Raw genomic sequence first — 19,217 nt, forward strand, 5'->3', positions numbered from 1 at the left:
ATAACAATTAAACAGCATGGTTTTTCTAATCCTGTACAACCCATGTTCCCTTGTAGTGTGCTTGGTTCAGATGTTATATTCTTTGTGTGTGATTTTTAACTTCTAGGGAAGGACTGGTCCTCCTGGTGTCCCAGGGATGCCAGGCCCTATAGGACCTCAAGGACCAATGGGACAAAAGGTTTGTGTTTTACAACTACCATATAAGAAATATAGACATAAGGAAGCATTTTGTGAAACGTTTGTGCCACAAAATTAACAATAGATATTGTTACTAATAAAACTTATTGTAGGCAATCGCTATTTTTCAGTACATCTTTGTGATACATTTTTTTTTAACCTGCGCTGTGTATTTATTTCTATTTTAGCATTTTTAATTCATTAGATAAGACAAATAGGGAGCATTTGACTTTTAAAATATAATATACTCTATATATTAATGAGTGTATGATATAACAATATTGAAATACTTCATACTGACAAAAACTAACAAACTGACAATATGCTATTGTAGAACAAGCCAGGAATGTAATGTGCAATAAATCCAACTCAGTAATATCTCCAACAGGGTTTTCTTGTGCAGGAACAGGGAGACGGAAAGTAATGGGAAAATGGAAGGCGGTATAGAAATTCAAAGCGAACAAATTAAATCAGAGTTGACATTATTCACAGTTACAATCAACTGATCAGGTGCATGCAATCACTGAAGATTATGATGAAAAAATTACCTTAATTATGACCCAATCCTGATCCTTCGTTTAGGGGGGCGTCAGTGTCACCCTACTTGTAGTCACAGTATACACTTAGGCAAGAAAACTTAAGCTCTATACAAGTCTATCTATGTTAACAGTAAGCTAAACTTAGCGCAATTGTGTTGCAGTTTACTACATTGACAGTCTAACTCTAGTAGTTGGCTATTCTCTCCTATTACCGTACGTCAAGACAGGAAGTAATGGTCCGGCTCACTTTGATGCTGTACAGGAGCAAATGTTTGCTTTCCCAGTCTCCAGATTCCTCTGGAGACGGTAAGGCTCAGGTCTTCTTGGGACTCAGTATGCTTACAGAGCCTACCACTACAAACAACATGGACCCATACACGTCTTCTCCCTTGGTAGTCGTGGTGCCATGTCCACCTCCTTGCTGTTGGCCCATTGTTTTATATTTTGTAACTCTACCACAGCTGACCCAGCATCCCCTTCTAACTGTTCCCCTGAGGAAACACACTCCTTACAGTTCTGTTCCTGGCATTTCTGGTTCATCGGCAGATTGCAATGTTGATCTACAAATGTCTGGCAGGTTTCAGCACTGCAGAGAGTTCATAAGTGACCAACAGTCACCGGGAAAGATCACTCAGGAAGGGAACAGCAGTCAGGTGGCAGGCCGGCTTTACCCGGAAGGTTGTTCTGATTACAGTTCTCCCTCCGGCAGCAGTCTCTGAATGTCCAGCACTTAGCTGAGTGGTCTCTGCTTGCCCAGCATTCAGCAGGCAGTCTCTATCAGCCCAGGCAACATAGACCAATGCAAAAAGGAAAGCCGGCCATCGCATCTCAGATTCTTTCTGGCTTGTTCTGCAAACTTGCTGCTTTCTCTCTCTTTCTTCTTCCACACAAATCCTTCTTCCAGACTGAGCAGACACCCCTCTGGAGGACGGGAGGAAACACTGCAACTGAGACATGAGCACTCTCACAGTGTTCTTAAAGGAGATCTTACAATATATCAAACTAATGTCACAGGAGATCATAGACTATACAATAGACAAAGCTATGGTGCAATCAAGTACAATTTGTTAAAGAACTGGACAGGAACATTTTATTAATTTACACTCAATGTGTTTCCAGGGTGAAAAGGGGGATTCTGCATCACAGGCAGGAACAGGATCAAGAGGACCAATGGGCCCAAAGGTTTGTTAAAACTGTGTGAAAATCATGGTTACTGCCATTTTAATGTTTTTCAACTTCTTTCTGGAAGATGCAAAAAGTCAACGGCTTAGCAAATAAAACAATAATCCTTAAGTCAAATGGAAATTAATTCATAGATACTACTGCATGAAAAAACACATTTGTAAAAGTGAAATCTGAAATAATATGAAAAGATAACCAGGCTAAAATAGCATGGCGGTGAAGGATGGTAAAAAAATAAATATAAGCTGTTATATAGCATAAGAATTTGTTTGACTATTACATGTATACTGCATGAGGATTTCTGTCTACTTTCTTTGACTTTCAGGTCAACTAAAACCCCTGTCATGTCATCTTAAACAGCTGCACTCAGACGTCTACACATACACAGCAATATATATATATATATATATATATATATATATATATATATATATATAAAATATTGGGTATATATATATATATATATTCTTTTTTCCAATTTAAGATTTTATTAATTTTTCCAGGAAATACAAAATTAGAACATACAACCATACTATTGCAAATGAAACAGATCAGAAGTTAATGCTAAACCAAGCCTTCGCCGGCTTCGCAACATTCTATGGATGGTATAAATGGAACATAGATAATCACTTAAAAAAAAAAAACAAAACAATAAAACGATAAATCAAGGAGAAGATATTCAAACAAGAGGAAGTCACAGAGTCTAGAGAAATAGGGGTAGTGCAGAGAAGGGAGAGAATAGAAAGCAGAGTGAGGCGACCGGGACTGATGCAACGTCCGTTGAGCTGAAACTTTGTCAAAAGTGCGGTGTGAACTATCTGGAAAAGAAAAGGCCAGAGTGCCCCCCATCCGGAGGTTAAAGTAGTTCAAGAAGTGTTTTACTAGACAAGAAGGAGTCCCATTGGAACCACTTGGAGGCCGTTTCCACCGTCTGCCCTCGAGATTGGGCCATCACCATTTCCATGCGGTGAATAACATTTACCTCTGTTATCCACTCATCTACCGTCGGGGGGTTAGGATCTTTCCACCGCCGAGGAATCACGGTCTTGGCGGCCTGGAGAAGGTGGCCTAGGATCGATTTCCTAAAAACCTTTTCTGATACGTCAAAGATATACAGTAAAACTGCCTCCGGGCGACTGGGGACCACAATTCCTGTGGCCCCCCGTATGGCTGCCAGTACCTTGCTCCAAAAGACCGACAGGCTCGGGCAGTGCCACCAGATGTGGGACATGGTGCCTCCCGAGGCTCCACATCGCCAGCAAGAGTCAGGTATTTCGGGGCACCACGCGTGTAGAGACGCCGGAACCCTGTACCACCTGGAAAGTATTTTATAGCTAGTTTCCTGCATCCTAGAGGCAATCACGGACCTGTGGGTCAGGCGATAACAACGTTCCCATTGGCTCCCGGTAATCGGTTGGTTGAGCTCTAACTCCCAAGCTTTACAGAAGCGAGGAGGCGACGCCTCTACTGTACTCGTCAGAAGCTTGTACACCCTTGATATAGCATGGCGCGTATTAGAGGAACCTGTGCATAGATTTTCAAAAGGGGTTTGGGGTGAGGGGTGAGTCATGATAGTATCTTGGGAAGTCAAGAAGTGCTTGAGTTGGGCATATTCAAAATGAAAACGTAGTTTAAAATTACAACTCTCTACTATCTCCTGAAGTGGGATAATGGACCCCCTCGGAATCACTCGATTTAGCCTCAAGGGGTTCAATTTCGTGCTTCCTAGAAAATTGTTGGAAGATGCCCCCGGCAGAAACTCCGGGTTGTCCGTCAGTGGCATAAGGGGCCCTCTAGGTTGGATCAGGAGATTACGTGACGGCCCAGAATGCACCGTTTTTAGAGTCTGCTTGGTGCTATAAGACATCTCAATCTTATGTTTGGTGAGGAGTGGCCAGGTCCACGGCAGGGTCGGAATTGATAAGGGGCATATTTCTTGTGCCAGGCTAACCCACAGTTTAGAGCTAGAATTATGTAGAAGATCCAAAACCCTGGCATGAGCTGCCGCCAAGTAGTATCGCCTACAATCGGGCAGCCCCGTTCCTCCTGCACCTTTGGTCCTAGTCAAGACGCCACTTCCAATACGAGGGCGTCTTCCAGACCAGACAAATCTACCGAACATGCGCTGCATCTTGGCCCAATAGGTTGCCGGTACATAGACCGGGGCCGTCTGCAGCAAATATAGCAATCTCGGGAGGGCCGTCATCCTGAGTGCACTGATCCTGCCAAACCATGAAAGAGTGCCCCCATGCCACCGAGTCAGATCCCCCTCGAGCCGTGACAGAAAACTCTGGTAGTTTAATTGAAAGAGTCTGGATAGGTCAGATGGAATCTTGATGCCTAAGTATCCGATGCTACCATGGGGTGGCCATCTAAAGGGGAAGTTTGGTTTTATAACATTTACAGTCGATTGGGGCAAGGAGATATTTAGGGCCTCTGATTTATCAAAATTAATTTTAAAATTGGACCACTTACTAAACCGGTTTAGTTCCAACATTAAGGACGGGAGGGATGTGGTGGGGCTACTTAAATATATCAGAAGATCATCGGCGAAAGCAGCGCATTTATGCTCCCGATTGGCAATCCTAATTCCCCGTATGTCTGGGTTAGCCCGGATGGCTGACAACAAGTGTTCCATGACTAATACATATAGTAACGGTGACAAGGGGCAACCCTGTCGTGTCCCGTTTCGGATGGAGAAGGGTTTCGTCAGAGTGCCATTAATCCTAAGGAGAGCAGTCGGGGAGTGATATAACGCCATAATTTTAGACGAGAAAACTGGCCCCAGGCCTATATGGTCTAGGGTCTGTGATAACGACTGCCAGGAGACTCTGTCGAAAGCCTTCTCAGCATCCAAAGACAGTAACATCATGGGCAGCTTTTTATTGTGTGCATGTTGGATTAAATCCAGGGTTTTTATGGTATTGTCCCTTGCCTCTCTACCTGGGACAAATCCAACCTGATCAAGGTGGATCAAGTTAGGGAGCAAGGGGCTAAGTCTGTTTGCCAAAAGCTTGGCATAAATTTTTAAATCTACGTTAAGTAGTGATATTGGTCTATAACTGCTACATGTCATGGGATCTTTTCCGGGCTTTTGAATTAGGGAAATATGAGCTGTGGTGGAGTGGGGCGGAAAGGGGACTGAGTCCGAGATTGAATTGAAGGAAAGGAGCATTAGAGGCGCTAATTGTTCCGAGAAGGATTTATAAAATTTGGCGGGGAACCCGTCAGGGCCAGGACATTTATTGCCCGGGGTATCGCGAATCACTGCCAATAAATCTTCCAGTAAAAATGGACTTTCCAGGTTGTCTATTATAGAACTGTCGGGACATCTAAAAGGTGAGGGCATTGAGGGATTTACATCACTCGGTCTATGGGGCTCGACAGGTAGATTATACAACTTGGAATAATAGTCATGAAAGGTATTTGAGATGTCTGGGGTGGCGTAAAGTAATTCGTCGCGTGAGTTCTTGATGCAGGGAATGAGGGTGTGAGCTCTGCCCTCCCTCAACGCGTTTGCTAACAACCTGCCGGGTTTATCCCCAAACTCATAAAACTTCCCCTTCCCTACCTGTATCAAACGCTGATATGAGGAATCAAGCAGTTTCTTAACCTCGAATCTAGCCTGCAGGAGTGCCCGTAAGTTCGTGGCCGATAAAGCTTGCTTGTGGATGAGCTCCAGCTCAGATACCCTATGGAGAGCTTTTACTATGTCTTGGGCTTTCTCTTTCTTGATTCGAGACCCATGCTTAATAAAAATACCACGTAGGACACATTTCAGTGCCTCCCACTTATACGTGGGGGCTGTGTCATCTACTGAGTGGTCCTCCATGAATCTTGCAATGGAGGTCTGGATATCCGAAACGCAAAGCTCATCCAGTAGCAATGACTCGTTCAGCCGCCACGACCCCCTAGGAGCCATAAGGGAGGGGATCTCAATCGTGCAATATACCGGCGCATGGTCTGACCATAATATATTATCCATTCTCGTGCGTTGGACCCAAGGGAGCGCGCTATGTTGTATCAGTATGTAATCAAGACGGCTATATGAATCCTGGGTGTGGGAATAGAAACTGTAGTCTCTGTCCGATGGGTGTTGTATTCTCCAGGTGTCGAACAGCTGCATGCGTAGTAAAGCTTTTTTAATTCGTTTGATAGTGGTGTATGCAATACTGGATTTCCCTTTTGAGTTGTCTAAAGTAGGGTCCAGGGTGATATTAAGGTCCCCACATAAAATCACCGTACCTTGTATCAGGGGGATCGCGGTACTGATCAGGCGGGAAATAAAACTATCCTGTTTTTGGTTTGGGGCGTACGCGTTAATTATCGTGAAGATGTGGGTCCCCACCCTCAGTGAGAGAATAATGTATCTGCCAAGACTATCTGTCGTGCACTTTATGATTTGATGTGGGAGGGATTTATGGATGGCTATTGCCACACCTTTTGAGCGGGAGTCAGGGTTATCCGAGGATACCCATGTCCGGTAATATTTATTTTTAAGAATAGGGGCATGTCCTTGTTTAAAGTGTGTCTCCTGTAAACACGCTATTCTCACCTTCTGTTTATGAAGATGATACAATATCTGTGTCCTTTTCTCCGGAACATTGAGGCCCCTGGCATTGAAAGAAGCGATGGTTAAGTCCGCCATCTATAAAAGAATAAGTCATTAGAGATATTTAAGAAAGAGAATCGGACACGTTCATCCCGGCCGCCGAAGATATGGAGAAGGGGAGACTTGAGGAAAGTAAGAGGTAGTGGGAAAAAAAGGAAGAAAGAGAAAAAAACAAGAAGAACAACAGGCAAAAAAAGCCTATCATAGTTAACTGAATCCGAACAAACGTTCCTAGGGAACATATCCGCCTCATCTAGGCAGGACAGAGGATCCCAACCTATTTGGGGAAAAAGGAAGTCCGACATATCCGAGCAGAGCTCCATATATACTAAGAAAGAAAAAACATTATGGATAACCATAGACGCCGGTAAAGGAAATAAATTCTTATGGGATACGGGCTATGAATAGACTGAAGGGTATCATGTGGAAGCCACGTGAGCCTCATTACTGTAAGAGATATAAGTCATACAGGTGTTGTCAGCCTTTGGTTTCCTCGGGATCAGCTAACGCGGGCGGCCCGCCCTGCGACCCCTTTCTCCTCTCGGAGGCAACCCCCTGCTGGACTCAGTAGGTGGAGGTGGTCTAGAGGAGGTAGGCCGTCCCCTGGGCACCCACGGCTGGAGTAGTGTAGTCGGCCAGGCTGCAATAGACATTGCAGGCAGATTCAGACTCTTGATAAAAGCCGGGAGGTCCTCTGGAGAACGCAGGGTCATCCATCGGGAGTCCTTCTGTACCGATAGGGAAAACGGAAATCCCCACCGGAATGGCAGACCTCTCTCTTTCAAGACATCAAGGAGGGGTTTAAGAGTCGCACGTTGGGCCAGAGTGTGTCGTGAGAGGTCAGGCATTATGCGAAAGGTAGAGCCATTGTATGATAAGTTCTGTTTTCTCCTGGCTGCCTGTAGAATGGCCTCTTTTACAGCAAAAAAGTGTACTCTGCATACGATATCTCTTGGGCGGGAGTCATCCGGATCCGGAGGGCGTAGAGCTCTATGGGCTCTATCAAGTTCAAGGGGAGCTCCTGGTGGCCTCTTTAACAAATTGTTGAAGATGGAACGAAGAGCAGCAGGGATATCAGGGGCGGCAATAGATTCCGGAAGACCTCTAATCCGCAGATTGTTTCATCTGTTTCTGTTCTCTAGGTCATCCACATGCTACTGGAGGGCAAATAGTTGCTTAGATTGGTTTTCAGCAGTTTCTTGGATAGATCGGATAGATACCTGAGAATCAGATTGTTGCTCTGTCAGGGTATCTACCCTGTGAGTAAGTGAAGAGAGATCTTGTCGCAGCTGAATAAATTCTTGTTTGCACTCCGCCACTACTTGATTAGCCAGAGCTGCAATGTCACTCTTGGTGGGGATTGCTTGTAACAGGGACCGTAGGTCTGCCAGAGATGCCGGGCGCTCGTCGCCCATTGAGGCGGCCGCGTGAAACATATTTGGGTATGCGTAAAAAGAGTCCTGAAGGGCTGGTCCATATGTCAGCATCTGCGTGTTCTGGGGATTTTTGATGCCGTCCCATACTTGTGGTGCAGATGTGAGATGTATTGGGGGTGTCCCCAGTATTCTGGGTCCCCCATTCACAGGGATTAATGGGCCCCTGTCTAGGTCCCTGACAGTGGCTGTCGGACTCTCAGCCCAAGAGGACCCCGTGGACCATGTATCTGGTGAATGCGCCTCTCTCTGAGGTGTCCCCCAGGGCTCATTGGTAGCCATCTGAGATGTAGGTGGCCCTCCTCCATTGCCTGCTCCCCCTGAGGATTGTATAGCTCTTGGTGAGTGACTGGGGGTGTTGTTCCCCCCACTAGAGTGCACTCCGCTCCCCAGGTCTAACTGTGGGCCCTGTACCTGATTCCTGTAGTACAGCCGGCCCGTAGGGTTTACTGCTGCTCCCTCCTCACCTCTGGTCCCTGCGCTTGCTTGTGTGGACACGAGCGGTGGTGTCAGAGCTGCAGCTTCTCCCTGTGTCGTCTGCTTCTTCAGTGCTCGGGCTCGCAGCGGTGAGTCATCTCCTGGGCCCGAGCACCCATGCGTCCCGCTCCCGTACGCCGCACTCCTAGCTTCACGATGTACGGCTGCAGGCATGTCGCCGTAGCCGCCCGGACGCAGCGGAGGCACAACGGAGGGTGATGCAGGTAGGGTCGCTGCCGCGGGAAACCTGTCTTCCAGCCCTAGGCTGCCAGCTAGCGTCCCAGGATCGCGGCCGCCATCTTGGAATGGCGCCGCTGGAGGTAATGCCGTCCCAGTTGCGGGGGGTACATCAGCTCCTGCCGCTGCCGTTGGACTAACGGAGGGTCCTCCCGGGCCACGGGGGATCTTCATCTCCTCACCCCTTCTTTGGGTCCCCTGGATTGCTGCCCTCATTGGCGTTGTGGCAGGGCTTCTTTCAGGCCCTGTAGGCCGCAACTCTTGCTGTGGCAGTGAGCCGGTCTCAGGCTCCCGGGAGCGTGTTAAATATGCCCCGATGGTGCCCTGGGGTGGAGGAGGCTTCCCCGAGGTGCTGGGCTTACCGGGCTTGTTCTTTTTTACTGCAGATTTGCCCATTGTGGCTAATAAACCGGTTCTATGGGGGATTATTTAGAGGAGCTCTAGCAAGTAGCGTCCTCACTCAGCCATGTCCGGCTCCGCCCCCCATATATATATATTCTGAGTGCTGGTATAGTTTGTTTTTCTTGAATATGTTTGTATTCAACTAAAACCATGTATAATATAATGGATAATATTCAGTGGGTGAAATCTGTACTCAATACGTCAAACATTTTCTAAGTAAATATATTTCTAAAGGTGCTATTCACATCAATTTCTCACCAGATGTCAGTAACAACCCATACAATTAACACAGGCAAAGAAATGAAACCATAGATGTCCATAAATTAAGTTATGTATAATAATGAGAAATGACAGAGGGAAAATGTATTGAACAGATGCAGAAAGAGAGGTGCAAAAAGTAATAGAAAGTCATGGAAAGTGATGACACCAGCTGAATTCTATCAGTAATTAGAAAGCTACTTAGTGAAATTAATATCAGGTAGTTGAATTGATGGCCTATAAAAAGTATCTCGTGACCAAGGTGCCACACAAGAAACATCTCATGATGGGTAAAACCAGTGAGCTGTCTCAAGACCTTTGCAACCTAATTGTTACCCAACATATTGATAGCATTTGTTACAGAACAATTTTTTTAACTACTGAAGGTTCCAATGAGTACTGTTGGGGCCATAATCCAGAAGTGGAAAAAACATAATTTCACCATGTACCGGCCACAACCAGGTGCTCCCTGCAAGATTTCAGACAAAGGAGTGAAAAGAATTATCAGAGTCGTTTTCAAAGATCCAAGAGCTAACTGTGGAGAGCTACAGTAAGACCTGAAATCATCAGGTACAATTCTTTCAAAGAACACACTAAGTAATGCACTCAGCGACCATGGCCTGTATGCACGCTCACCATGCAGGACTCCATTACTGAACGAAAAGCATATTCAAACGCATTTAAAGTTTGCTCAACAACATTTACATAAGCCTGCAAAATACTGGGAGAATATAGTCTGGTCAGATGAGACCAAAATTTAACTCTTTGGATGCCATAATACACAATGTATTATGGCATGGTTCAAAGGCACTGCATATCACCTTAAAACCACCATACAAACAGTGACATTTGAAGGTGGGAATATCATGGTGTGGGGCTGTTTTTCAGTATACGGCACTGGCAAACTTCATATCATTGAAGCAAGGATGAAAAGACAAATGTACCTTGACATTTTTGATAAAAATCTGCTGTCATCTACCATGGATGATAAAAATAAACTCAGGGTGGACATTTCAGCATGACAATGAGCCCAAACACACCACCAAGAAAACTCTCAATTGGTTTCAGAGAAAGAAAAGAAAGCTGTTAGAATGACCCAACCAATCTACTGACCTGACTCCAATAAAAAATTTATGGAAAGAGCTAAAGCTCAGCGTTCATAGAAAGAGCCCATGAAACCTCAGGATTTGAAGAGTATTTGTGTGGAAGAATGGACCAAAATCACATCTGAGCAATGTATGCAATTAGTTTCTTCATATAGGAGGCATCTTGAAGCTGTCATCACCAGCAACAGCTTTTGAACAAAGTATTATATTTCAGTAAACGTGTTCAATACTGTTTCCCTGTGTCATTTCTCATTATTACACATTACAAAATGTATGGAAATCTATGTTTGCTTTTTTTGCTTTTATAGGTTAGAAGGGTTATTATGAAACCTGGAGAGAAATTCATGTCAATAGCACCTTTAGAAATATATTTATTTAGAAAATTAGTGACGTGTTCAATTTTTATTTTACCCGCTGTATATTTTGCAAATAAATAAAACATACAAATACCAATTCTTCGACTCTATTACTAAATTTTTGTTGGTTTAAAATGTATTGCTTAGATACTAATGAAGGAAATGGAAGCTGAGTTACATCACATATACAGTGAACAACAGAACTTTGCTTTTACGTACTTTCGGCGGCTCCATGACTGCAAATAGCTACTCCATTGAGGTGCTTGATGTGGAACCACACCAAGATAATATTGATGAAATATCCTGGTCAACCCCTTAAAAAGACACTACCTGGAAAAAGTTAATATTTACAAGCTAATATCTTGGCTTAGTTGAGATTTGTTAGGGTCCATTTACACTGCAAGATTATGGTGAACATGCATTCTGAGGAACGCTCATTTCATCACAATCTTACAGTCTAAACAAACTGGCGATCACCCGAAGAACAAGCTTTTAAAATACTTGTATGTCTGGAGAACTGTTATTTTGTACTGTACAAAAGACTGTCATTCTCGGCAGCTTCTCGTCATGTGTAAACAGGACTTGTGGTGCTGAGAATAATTGCAGCCTATGCGCACTGAACTATTCAGTGCAAATCTAAAGCAGGACTCACCTCTGTAAACAGGCTACTATATGACTGTCAATCAGCAAAAAAAGCTGATCAGCAGTCATTTAGTGCTCCAGGTTGGTCTGTGTAAGGGCACAAACACATCAGCGGTATTCTGCCGCACTGCCGGTTCCGGCATAAGGGCAATACAGTACAATACAGTTCACAGACAGTGCGGCAAGCCCCGGTCACATGCTGTCACATGCTCCGGTCACATGACCGCATGTGCCTGGAGCTTGCCAGTGAACTTTAATGTACTGTACTGTCCTTGTGCCAGATCTGCGAGTGCGGCAGGAAAACGCTGATGTGAAACCAGCGTAAGGCCTCATTCACATGTCCAGAAATAAAAAAATAGAGAAATAAAAAAAAATTCCCCACCTTCTCCATGCTGACAGTCCGTGAAAATCAGACCACATTCAGATGTCATCCGAGTGTAGTCCGATTTTTTTCATGGACCCATTGACTTGCCTTGCTGATTTTGATCTGATCAAAATTGGACATGTCTCCACAATTTTCCGCTGACCTACAATGGGAATGGTTCCATAGACTGTCAAAACCACAGATACCACTTGTATGTGAAAATCGGACTTGTGAATGAGCCCCCATACAGATATAGGTATTGATTCGGTAATTATGACCTACAGGCTACATGATTTTATGTTCTTATAATTCATTCATGGGTTTATTTTCATTTTAAGATTGTTTCCAAGTGTTTCAATATAGTTCTTTTCATGGCAATAGAATAACTTACTTCTAATAAGAAAAATGTATAATATGTGATTTTTCTTTATTTATATCAATTTTTGCTGTTCAAAAGATTTCATTATGTAAACCTTTCTGCAGAATATTCACCGTTTCATTCATACCCCAAGTATAACTCATTTAGTATTACGTTTTTGCATTCCAGTCATAAATTCTCATTTATACCACTAATAAAAAAATATGGCATCAGAGGCGCTGTGTGGGATAAAATTCTAATTCCGTAAAGGCTTGCAGATGTAGAAAACAATAAATTGAGAACCCTTTGGAGAACCAAAAATCTGTCCCAGACAACCCTTATAATGTCAAGGCGTATATGCCATCAAAAATTAATAATACTAATTCTTCTTGTGATTGAAATGTCTTAATGCATTGTTTGGAACTTTAAAGGCCGCTTTACACGCAACGACATCGCTAACGAGATGTCGTTGGGGTCACGGAATTCGTGACGCACATCCGGCCTCGTTAGCAACGTTGTTGCGTGTGACACGTACGAGCGACCGCTAACGATCAAAAATACCACATCGTTGATCATTGACACATCGTTCATTTTCAAAATGTCGTTGATCTTCTGGGACGCAGGTTGTTCGTCGTTCCTGAGGCAGCACACATCGCTATGTGTGACACTCCAGGAACGACGAACAACAGCGTTCCTGCGTCCTCCGGTAACAAGGTGGGAGTGACCTTCATGCGGCTTCTCTCTGCCCCTCCGCTTCTATTGGTTGGCTGCTGTGTCACATCGCTGTGACGCCGCACGAACCGCCCCCTTAGAAAAGAGACTGTTCGCCGGCCACAGACACGTCGTTAGGCAGGTAAGTACGTGTGACGCGCACTACCGTTTTTGTCCGCCACGGGCAGCGAGTTGCCCGTGACGCACAAATGACGGGGGTGGGTGCAATCGCTAGCGACATCGCTAGCGATGTCGCAGCGTGTAAAGCGCCCTTAATGAGGAAGTATCAGGAATTAAGTAATAAATGTAACAATTTGACAGCCTAATCCATTTATAGAATATAATTATTATTTATTTATTTATTTTATTAATTTATTTCCACGAACTTCTTAAGGCAATACTAACCTGGATTTTACAGCTGTTTTGCATGACAAAATTACTGCAAAAAAATAATAATTCTGCATCATGATAGTTACATTTGGTCATATACAGTGCTGGCCAAAAGTATTGGCACCCCTGCAATTCTGTCAGATAATACTCAGTTTCTTCTTGAAAATGATTGTAATCACAAATTCTTTGGTATTATTACCTTCACTTAATGTGTCTTCAATGAAAAAAAAAAAAAATTGTCATAAAGCCAAATTGGATATTTCCACACCAAACATAAAAAAGGGGTGGAGAAAAGTATTGGCACTGTTTGAAAAATCATGTGATGCTTCTCTAATTTGTGTAATGAACAGCACCTGTAACTTACCTGTGGCGCCTAACAGGTGTTGGTAATAACTAAATCACACTTGCAGCCAGTTGACATGGATTAAAGTTGACTCAACCTCTGTCCTGTGTCCTTGTGTGTACCACATTGAGCATGGAGAAAAGAAAGTAGACCAAAGAACTGTCTGAGGACTTGAGAATCCAAATTGTGAGGAAGCATGAGCAATCTCAAGGCTACAAGTCCATCTCCAAAGACCTGAAAGTTCCTGTGTCTATGGTGTGCAGTGTCATCAAGAAGTTTAAAGCCCATGGCACTGTGGCTAACCTCCCTAGATGTGGAAGGAAAAGAAAAATTGTCGAGACATTTCAACGCAAGATTGTGCGGATGGTGGATAAAAAACTTCGACTAACATCCAAACAAGTTAAAGCTGCCCTGCAGTCCAAGGGTACAACAGTGTCAACCCGTACTATCTGTCGGTGTCTGAATGAAAAGGAACTGTATGGTAGGATACCCAGGAAGACCCCACTTCTTACCCCGAGACATAAAAAAGCCAGGCTGGAGTTTGCCAAAACTTACCTGAGAAAGCCTAAAAAGTTTTGGAAGAATGTTCTCTGGTCAGATGAGACAAAAGTAGAGCTTTTTGGGAAAAGCCATCAACATAGAGTTTACAGGAAAAAAAAAGAGGCATTCAAAGAAAAGAACACGGTCCTACAGTCAAACATGGCGCAGGTTCCCTGATATTTTGGGGTTGCTTTGCTGCCTCTAGCACTGGACTGCTTGACCGTGTGCATGGCATTATGAAGTCTGAAGACTACCAACAAATTTTACAGCATAATGTAGGGCCCAGTGTGAGAAAGCTGGGTCTTCCTCAGAGGTCATGGGTCTTCCAGCAGGACAATGACCCAAAACACACTTCAAAAAGCACTAGAAAATGGTTTGATAGAAAGCACTGGAGACTACTAAAGTGGCCAGCAATGAGTCCAGACTTGAATCCCATAGAACATCTGTGGAGAGATCTCAAAATGGCAGTTTGGAGAAGGCACCCTTCAAATCTCAGGGACCTGGAGTAGTTTGCCAAAGAAGAATGGTCTAAAATTCAAGCAGAGCACTGTAAAAAACTCATTGATGGTTACCGGAAGCAGTTGTTCGCGGTTATTTTGGCTACCAAGTATTAGGCGGGCTTTACACGTTGCAAAATCGCTAGCAATTGCTAGCGATGTCCAGCGCTATAGCACCCGCCCCCGTCGCACATGCCATATGTGGTGATTGCTGCCGTAGCAAACATTATTGCTACGGCAGCTTCACACGCACATACCTGCTCGGCGACGTCACTGTGACTGCCGAACTATCCCTCCTTCAAGGGGGAGGTGCTTTCGGCATCACAGCGACGTCACCGCGACTTCACTAATCAGCCGGCCAATAGAAGCGGAGGGGCGGAGATGAGCGGGACATAACATCCTGCCCACCTTCTCCCTTCCGCATTGCTGTCGGGACGCAGGTAAGGTGATGTTTGTGTACCGCTCCGGGGCTCAGCTGGCAGCCGAGCTGCTCGGATCCGAGCTCGTCGGTGGGTGGCTCGAGCGCCTCCAGACCCGGGGGTAACATCACTCTGTAGGGAAGCTGGCGCTACGTGAGGGGGTGTGGTCTTTGGTGGGGAGGTTCTCGGCTGGGGCCGTGGTGTTTAGGGATCTAAATTTGTGACACCACCCACGGGTTGTGGTGAGTGTGGACACCACCGCTGCTGTTAACTAGGCTCCCAGGGACGGTGTTGTGCAGCCTGGTGTTGACCCCTCCGTGGGCAGGGGGTGATGGTCCCGGAACCCGGTGGTTGCGAGGTGCGGGCGTGTTAGTGCGGTTCGGTGCGCGGCCCGAGGGCACTGTTGTACTCACTATGACAGATACACCAGAGTCTCTGGTAAACCAAAAAGATGGTGGTCGGTGCCCGCAGCCGGCTGTGTCTGGTCCGCTACCCGGTTCGGTGGTTCCCGCCTTTCTCCTGCACCTCGTTTTGTAGATTTTTGACTGCCTATGCTTCAGCGATGGTAATCCGCTCCCCAGCTTTGTGTGGGCCGGGAGAGCCCATTTGCCCACAGACGCTGGACCGTGGGATCTCTCTGCCTGAGCGGTGGCTTTCTATCCCCCTCATTGGGCTTTTGTCTTCAGTCGGGACTTGGGTGGGAAAGAACCTAAGGTCCAGACCCCAATCAGGGAATTTGACTTGGTCCAGTGGCTTCTGGGCCTCATTCTGGGTCTGAGTACCCCTCCTGGTGCTCCGATTTCCAGTCGGTTCCCCGGTTCGATACCGGCGGGCCACTATCCTGTCCCGGTCCCTTACGGATCCACCAGCCATCTTCCCGGCTCTTGCAGGAGGCAACCACCGTCTGCCTCCTGGCCACAGGGTATCCGGGCTACGACCCAGATCCCTGACAGACGTTTTCTCCTCTTAACTCCTCTCCTTTCCAACTCTCCTCTCCCTCCTAACGGATCTGTTGTGTTTTCCCACCTCAGGTTATCCGAACTCCTCGGTGGGCGTGGCCAACCACCTGGCTCCGCCCCCTGGTTTGACCGTCAAGACCTGAGAGGGGTGACTCAGGGTTTTAGGTTGGCTGCTGTTACCTTGTTAGGGGACGGGTGTTTGTGCAAGGGCCTGTCTGTGACTACCTGGCTAGTCCAGGGCGTCACATTTGTCGCTCCTGCGGGTTTACACACAGCGATGTGTGAAGCTGCCGCAGGAGCGACAAACAACATCGTACCTGCGGTCGACCCGACATTATGAAAATGAACGACGCTACACAGATCACCGATTTTCGACGCCTTTGCGATTGTTTATCGTCGCACCTAGGATTTACACGTTGCGATGTCGCTATCGGCGCCAGATGTGCGTCACTATTGACATGACCCCGACTATATTTCGGAAGCGATGTTGCAACGTGTGAAGCTCCCCTTAGGCTAAAGGCCACTTTGCACACTGCGATCTCGGTACTGATATCGCCAGCGTGCGTACCTGCCCCCATCGGTTGTGCGCCACAGGCAAATCTCTGCCCGTGTCGCACAACATCGCCCGGACCTGTCACACTACTTACCTTCCCTGCGACGTCGCTGTGACCGGCGAACCGCCTCCTTTCTAAGGGGGCGGTTCGTTCAGCGTCACAGCGACGTCACAGCAGCGTCACTGAACCGCCGCCCAATAGAAGCGAAGGGGCGGAGATGAGCGGGACGAACATCCCGCCCACCTCCTTCCTTCCGCATTGTGGCCGGGAGGCAGGTAAGGTGAGGTTCCTCGTTCCTGCGGTGTCACACGGAGCGATGTGTGCTGCCGCAGGAACGAGGAGCAACTTCGTTACTGCTGCAGTAACGATATTTGAGAATGGACCCCCATGTCACCGATGAGCGATTTTGCACGTTTTTGCGACGATTCAAAATCGCTCATAGGTGTCACACGCAACGGCATCGCTACAGCGGCCGGATGTGCGTCACAAAATCCGTGACCCCAACGAGATCGCTGTAGCGATCTCGTAGCGTGTAAAGCCCGCTTAAGGGTGCCAATATTTTTGTCTGGCCCATTTTTGGAGTTTTGTGTGAAATGATCAATGATTTGATTTTTGTTTCATTCTCTTGTGTTTTTTTCATTGCAAGCAAAATAAATGAAGATAATAATACCAAAGAATTTGTGATTGCAATCATTTGATCAAGAAGAAACTGAGTATTATCTGACAGAATTGCAGGGGTGCCAATACTTTTGGCCAGCACTGTATGGCCAGTTTAAAAGGGATTTCACTGTGGCGGCTAAACTGTTGTAGCAAAATTTCTTCAAGTTCTAAACATTGTCTTGGATACTAGGAAAAAAAAAGAACCAAATGATCATGAAAAAATGTCACTTGCTATGGATGAAAACAAATTTTCAGTATTAGCCATCGATTGTGTGCTGGAATTATCCAGCAGCTCTAGGTTATTGGTTTGGTTATACAACTTTACTCACTGTTTAGCTGCAGCATGTTTGATATGTTGTTTTTGTTGCACATTTAGATAATTTGTCTGCCATTTCTTTAAGGGTTTTCCTGGCATGAAAGGAGAAAAGGTTAGTGGCCGAGCATAAGTACTAACCAGAGTTTGTGCTAATTATCTGAGAAAAGAGCTCTTTAGGTTGCAGTTGTCCAGGATAATTACTAAAATCCGCCTGTTATTCAATGTTTCATTGTTATACGAACTACAATTGGTTTTGTATCCTGAAAAACTGTGACCAGGAGATTCACTAAACTGCTTTTCTAAAGCTCACGTACTATAAAAGTAGAGCGATAATGAGGGAAATACATTAATTCCATATGAACACATCTATTAGGCCTCCTTTACACTTTCGTGCAAAACACAAACGTTTTACATGGTCCGTGGTGAAGGTGCATATGTGTGTGCATGTGTATGTTCCACGTGTGCTGTTCCTGTGCTATCCGTGTGACATCCAGATAGCACATGAACAGCAGGAGCTGGTATACTTACCTGTCTCCTGTGCTGCTGTTACTTCCGGATCTGCGCTGAGTGCAGTGAATATGCATGAGTTTAATGAGCGGTCCCAGAAGCCAGAGCATATGCAGAGACAGGAAAGTATAAAAATTCTCTATTTTTATGTGACCTCTGTTACACGGATCACATCAGTGTGCGGTCCGTGTGACACACGTGTGCTCCACGCAGTCCATGTCAAAACACGGACGTGTGCACAACCCTAGTGATTTTAATGGGTTTACATGTGTCCATGTCTCCATTACGTGTGAAAACGGACATCACACGTACCGGAGCCACGGATGTATGAAGGAGGCCTTAGAAACTGCTAATACTGTAGTGATCTATTGACATTAGGGCTTGAAAACTAGCAGTTAGCATAACTTGAGGTGGCAACAAAATTTTGCAACTTTTGTCATGTTTACACCATTTTTCGTAGATCAGCCAGAATGTGCAGAGATCGGGCAGGACAAGGGCATGGCGGCGGCAGGGTTGCACAGCTTGTCTAATTCATTTTCTACAATAGAAATTTCACTCCTGTCCCAGACTGGAGCAAGATTCAGGGTGCAACGAATGGAGGCAAACACTACTCGTCAGACGCTCCTGAGTCATGAAGATGCGTCCATGTCTTCATGGATCGGGAGCATCTGGTTCCAGAACACCCCTTCATCAAGATCGGTAAAAAAAATTACCCTTCTTTATGAATTTGGGCTTTTGTATACTTTGTTGAAAATATTTAAACATCAGCGTACAAAATTGCGTTATCATCTGAGGGCCACAGAAGTCTATGATTTGGGCCTTAAGTGTCCTGGTTAAGTCCATGCATCTTGTGTTTATAGAAAGCAGTATTAAGGCCTTTTTACATTGAGCAATGATCATCAGAATGAAAATTCTTAGGGACAAGATTATGTAAATATGCCTAGCAATTAATTGACAAAAAGTTAACATTAATTTGTCAGATGATGGCACCTTTTTGCAGGCGTGTAGATCTTTGAACATATTGTGCTGCTAACAGTAATACAAACTGTTTGGGCAAGAACAATCTTTTCATATCTCTCCATTGTTATGTTGTAATGACTAATGATGTATTTGAATGGGGCTGTCTGCCTTGCGCAGTTTAGTGACTAAGCCAGCCCCCTTCTCCATAACTGATACAG

The 19,217-nt window shown here is 45.3% G+C and overlaps 1 protein-coding gene across 2 annotated transcripts in view; it reads left to right on the forward strand.

The window, feature by feature from the left end:
- Window positions 1-19,217, forward strand: part of COLQ (collagen like tail subunit of asymmetric acetylcholinesterase) — a 153,677-nt gene that overhangs the window by 87,702 nt on the left and 46,758 nt on the right. Inside the window, exons 6-8 of one of the 2 annotated variants that reach the window (XM_075316675.1) lie at window positions 107-178; window positions 1,836-1,898; window positions 17,618-17,644. In XM_075316675.1, the coding sequence (XP_075172790.1) occupies window positions 107-178; window positions 1,836-1,898; window positions 17,618-17,644 (162 nt within the window). The remainder of the gene's footprint in view (window positions 1-106; window positions 179-1,835; window positions 1,899-17,617; window positions 17,645-19,217) is intronic. The other variant, XM_075316677.1, reaches the window with a different exon arrangement.

Source organism: Anomaloglossus baeobatrachus, chromosome 6 (assembly GCF_048569485.1).
Source record: "Anomaloglossus baeobatrachus isolate aAnoBae1 chromosome 6, aAnoBae1.hap1, whole genome shotgun sequence".
Classification (NCBI taxonomy): domain Eukaryota; kingdom Metazoa; phylum Chordata; class Amphibia; order Anura; family Aromobatidae; genus Anomaloglossus; species Anomaloglossus baeobatrachus.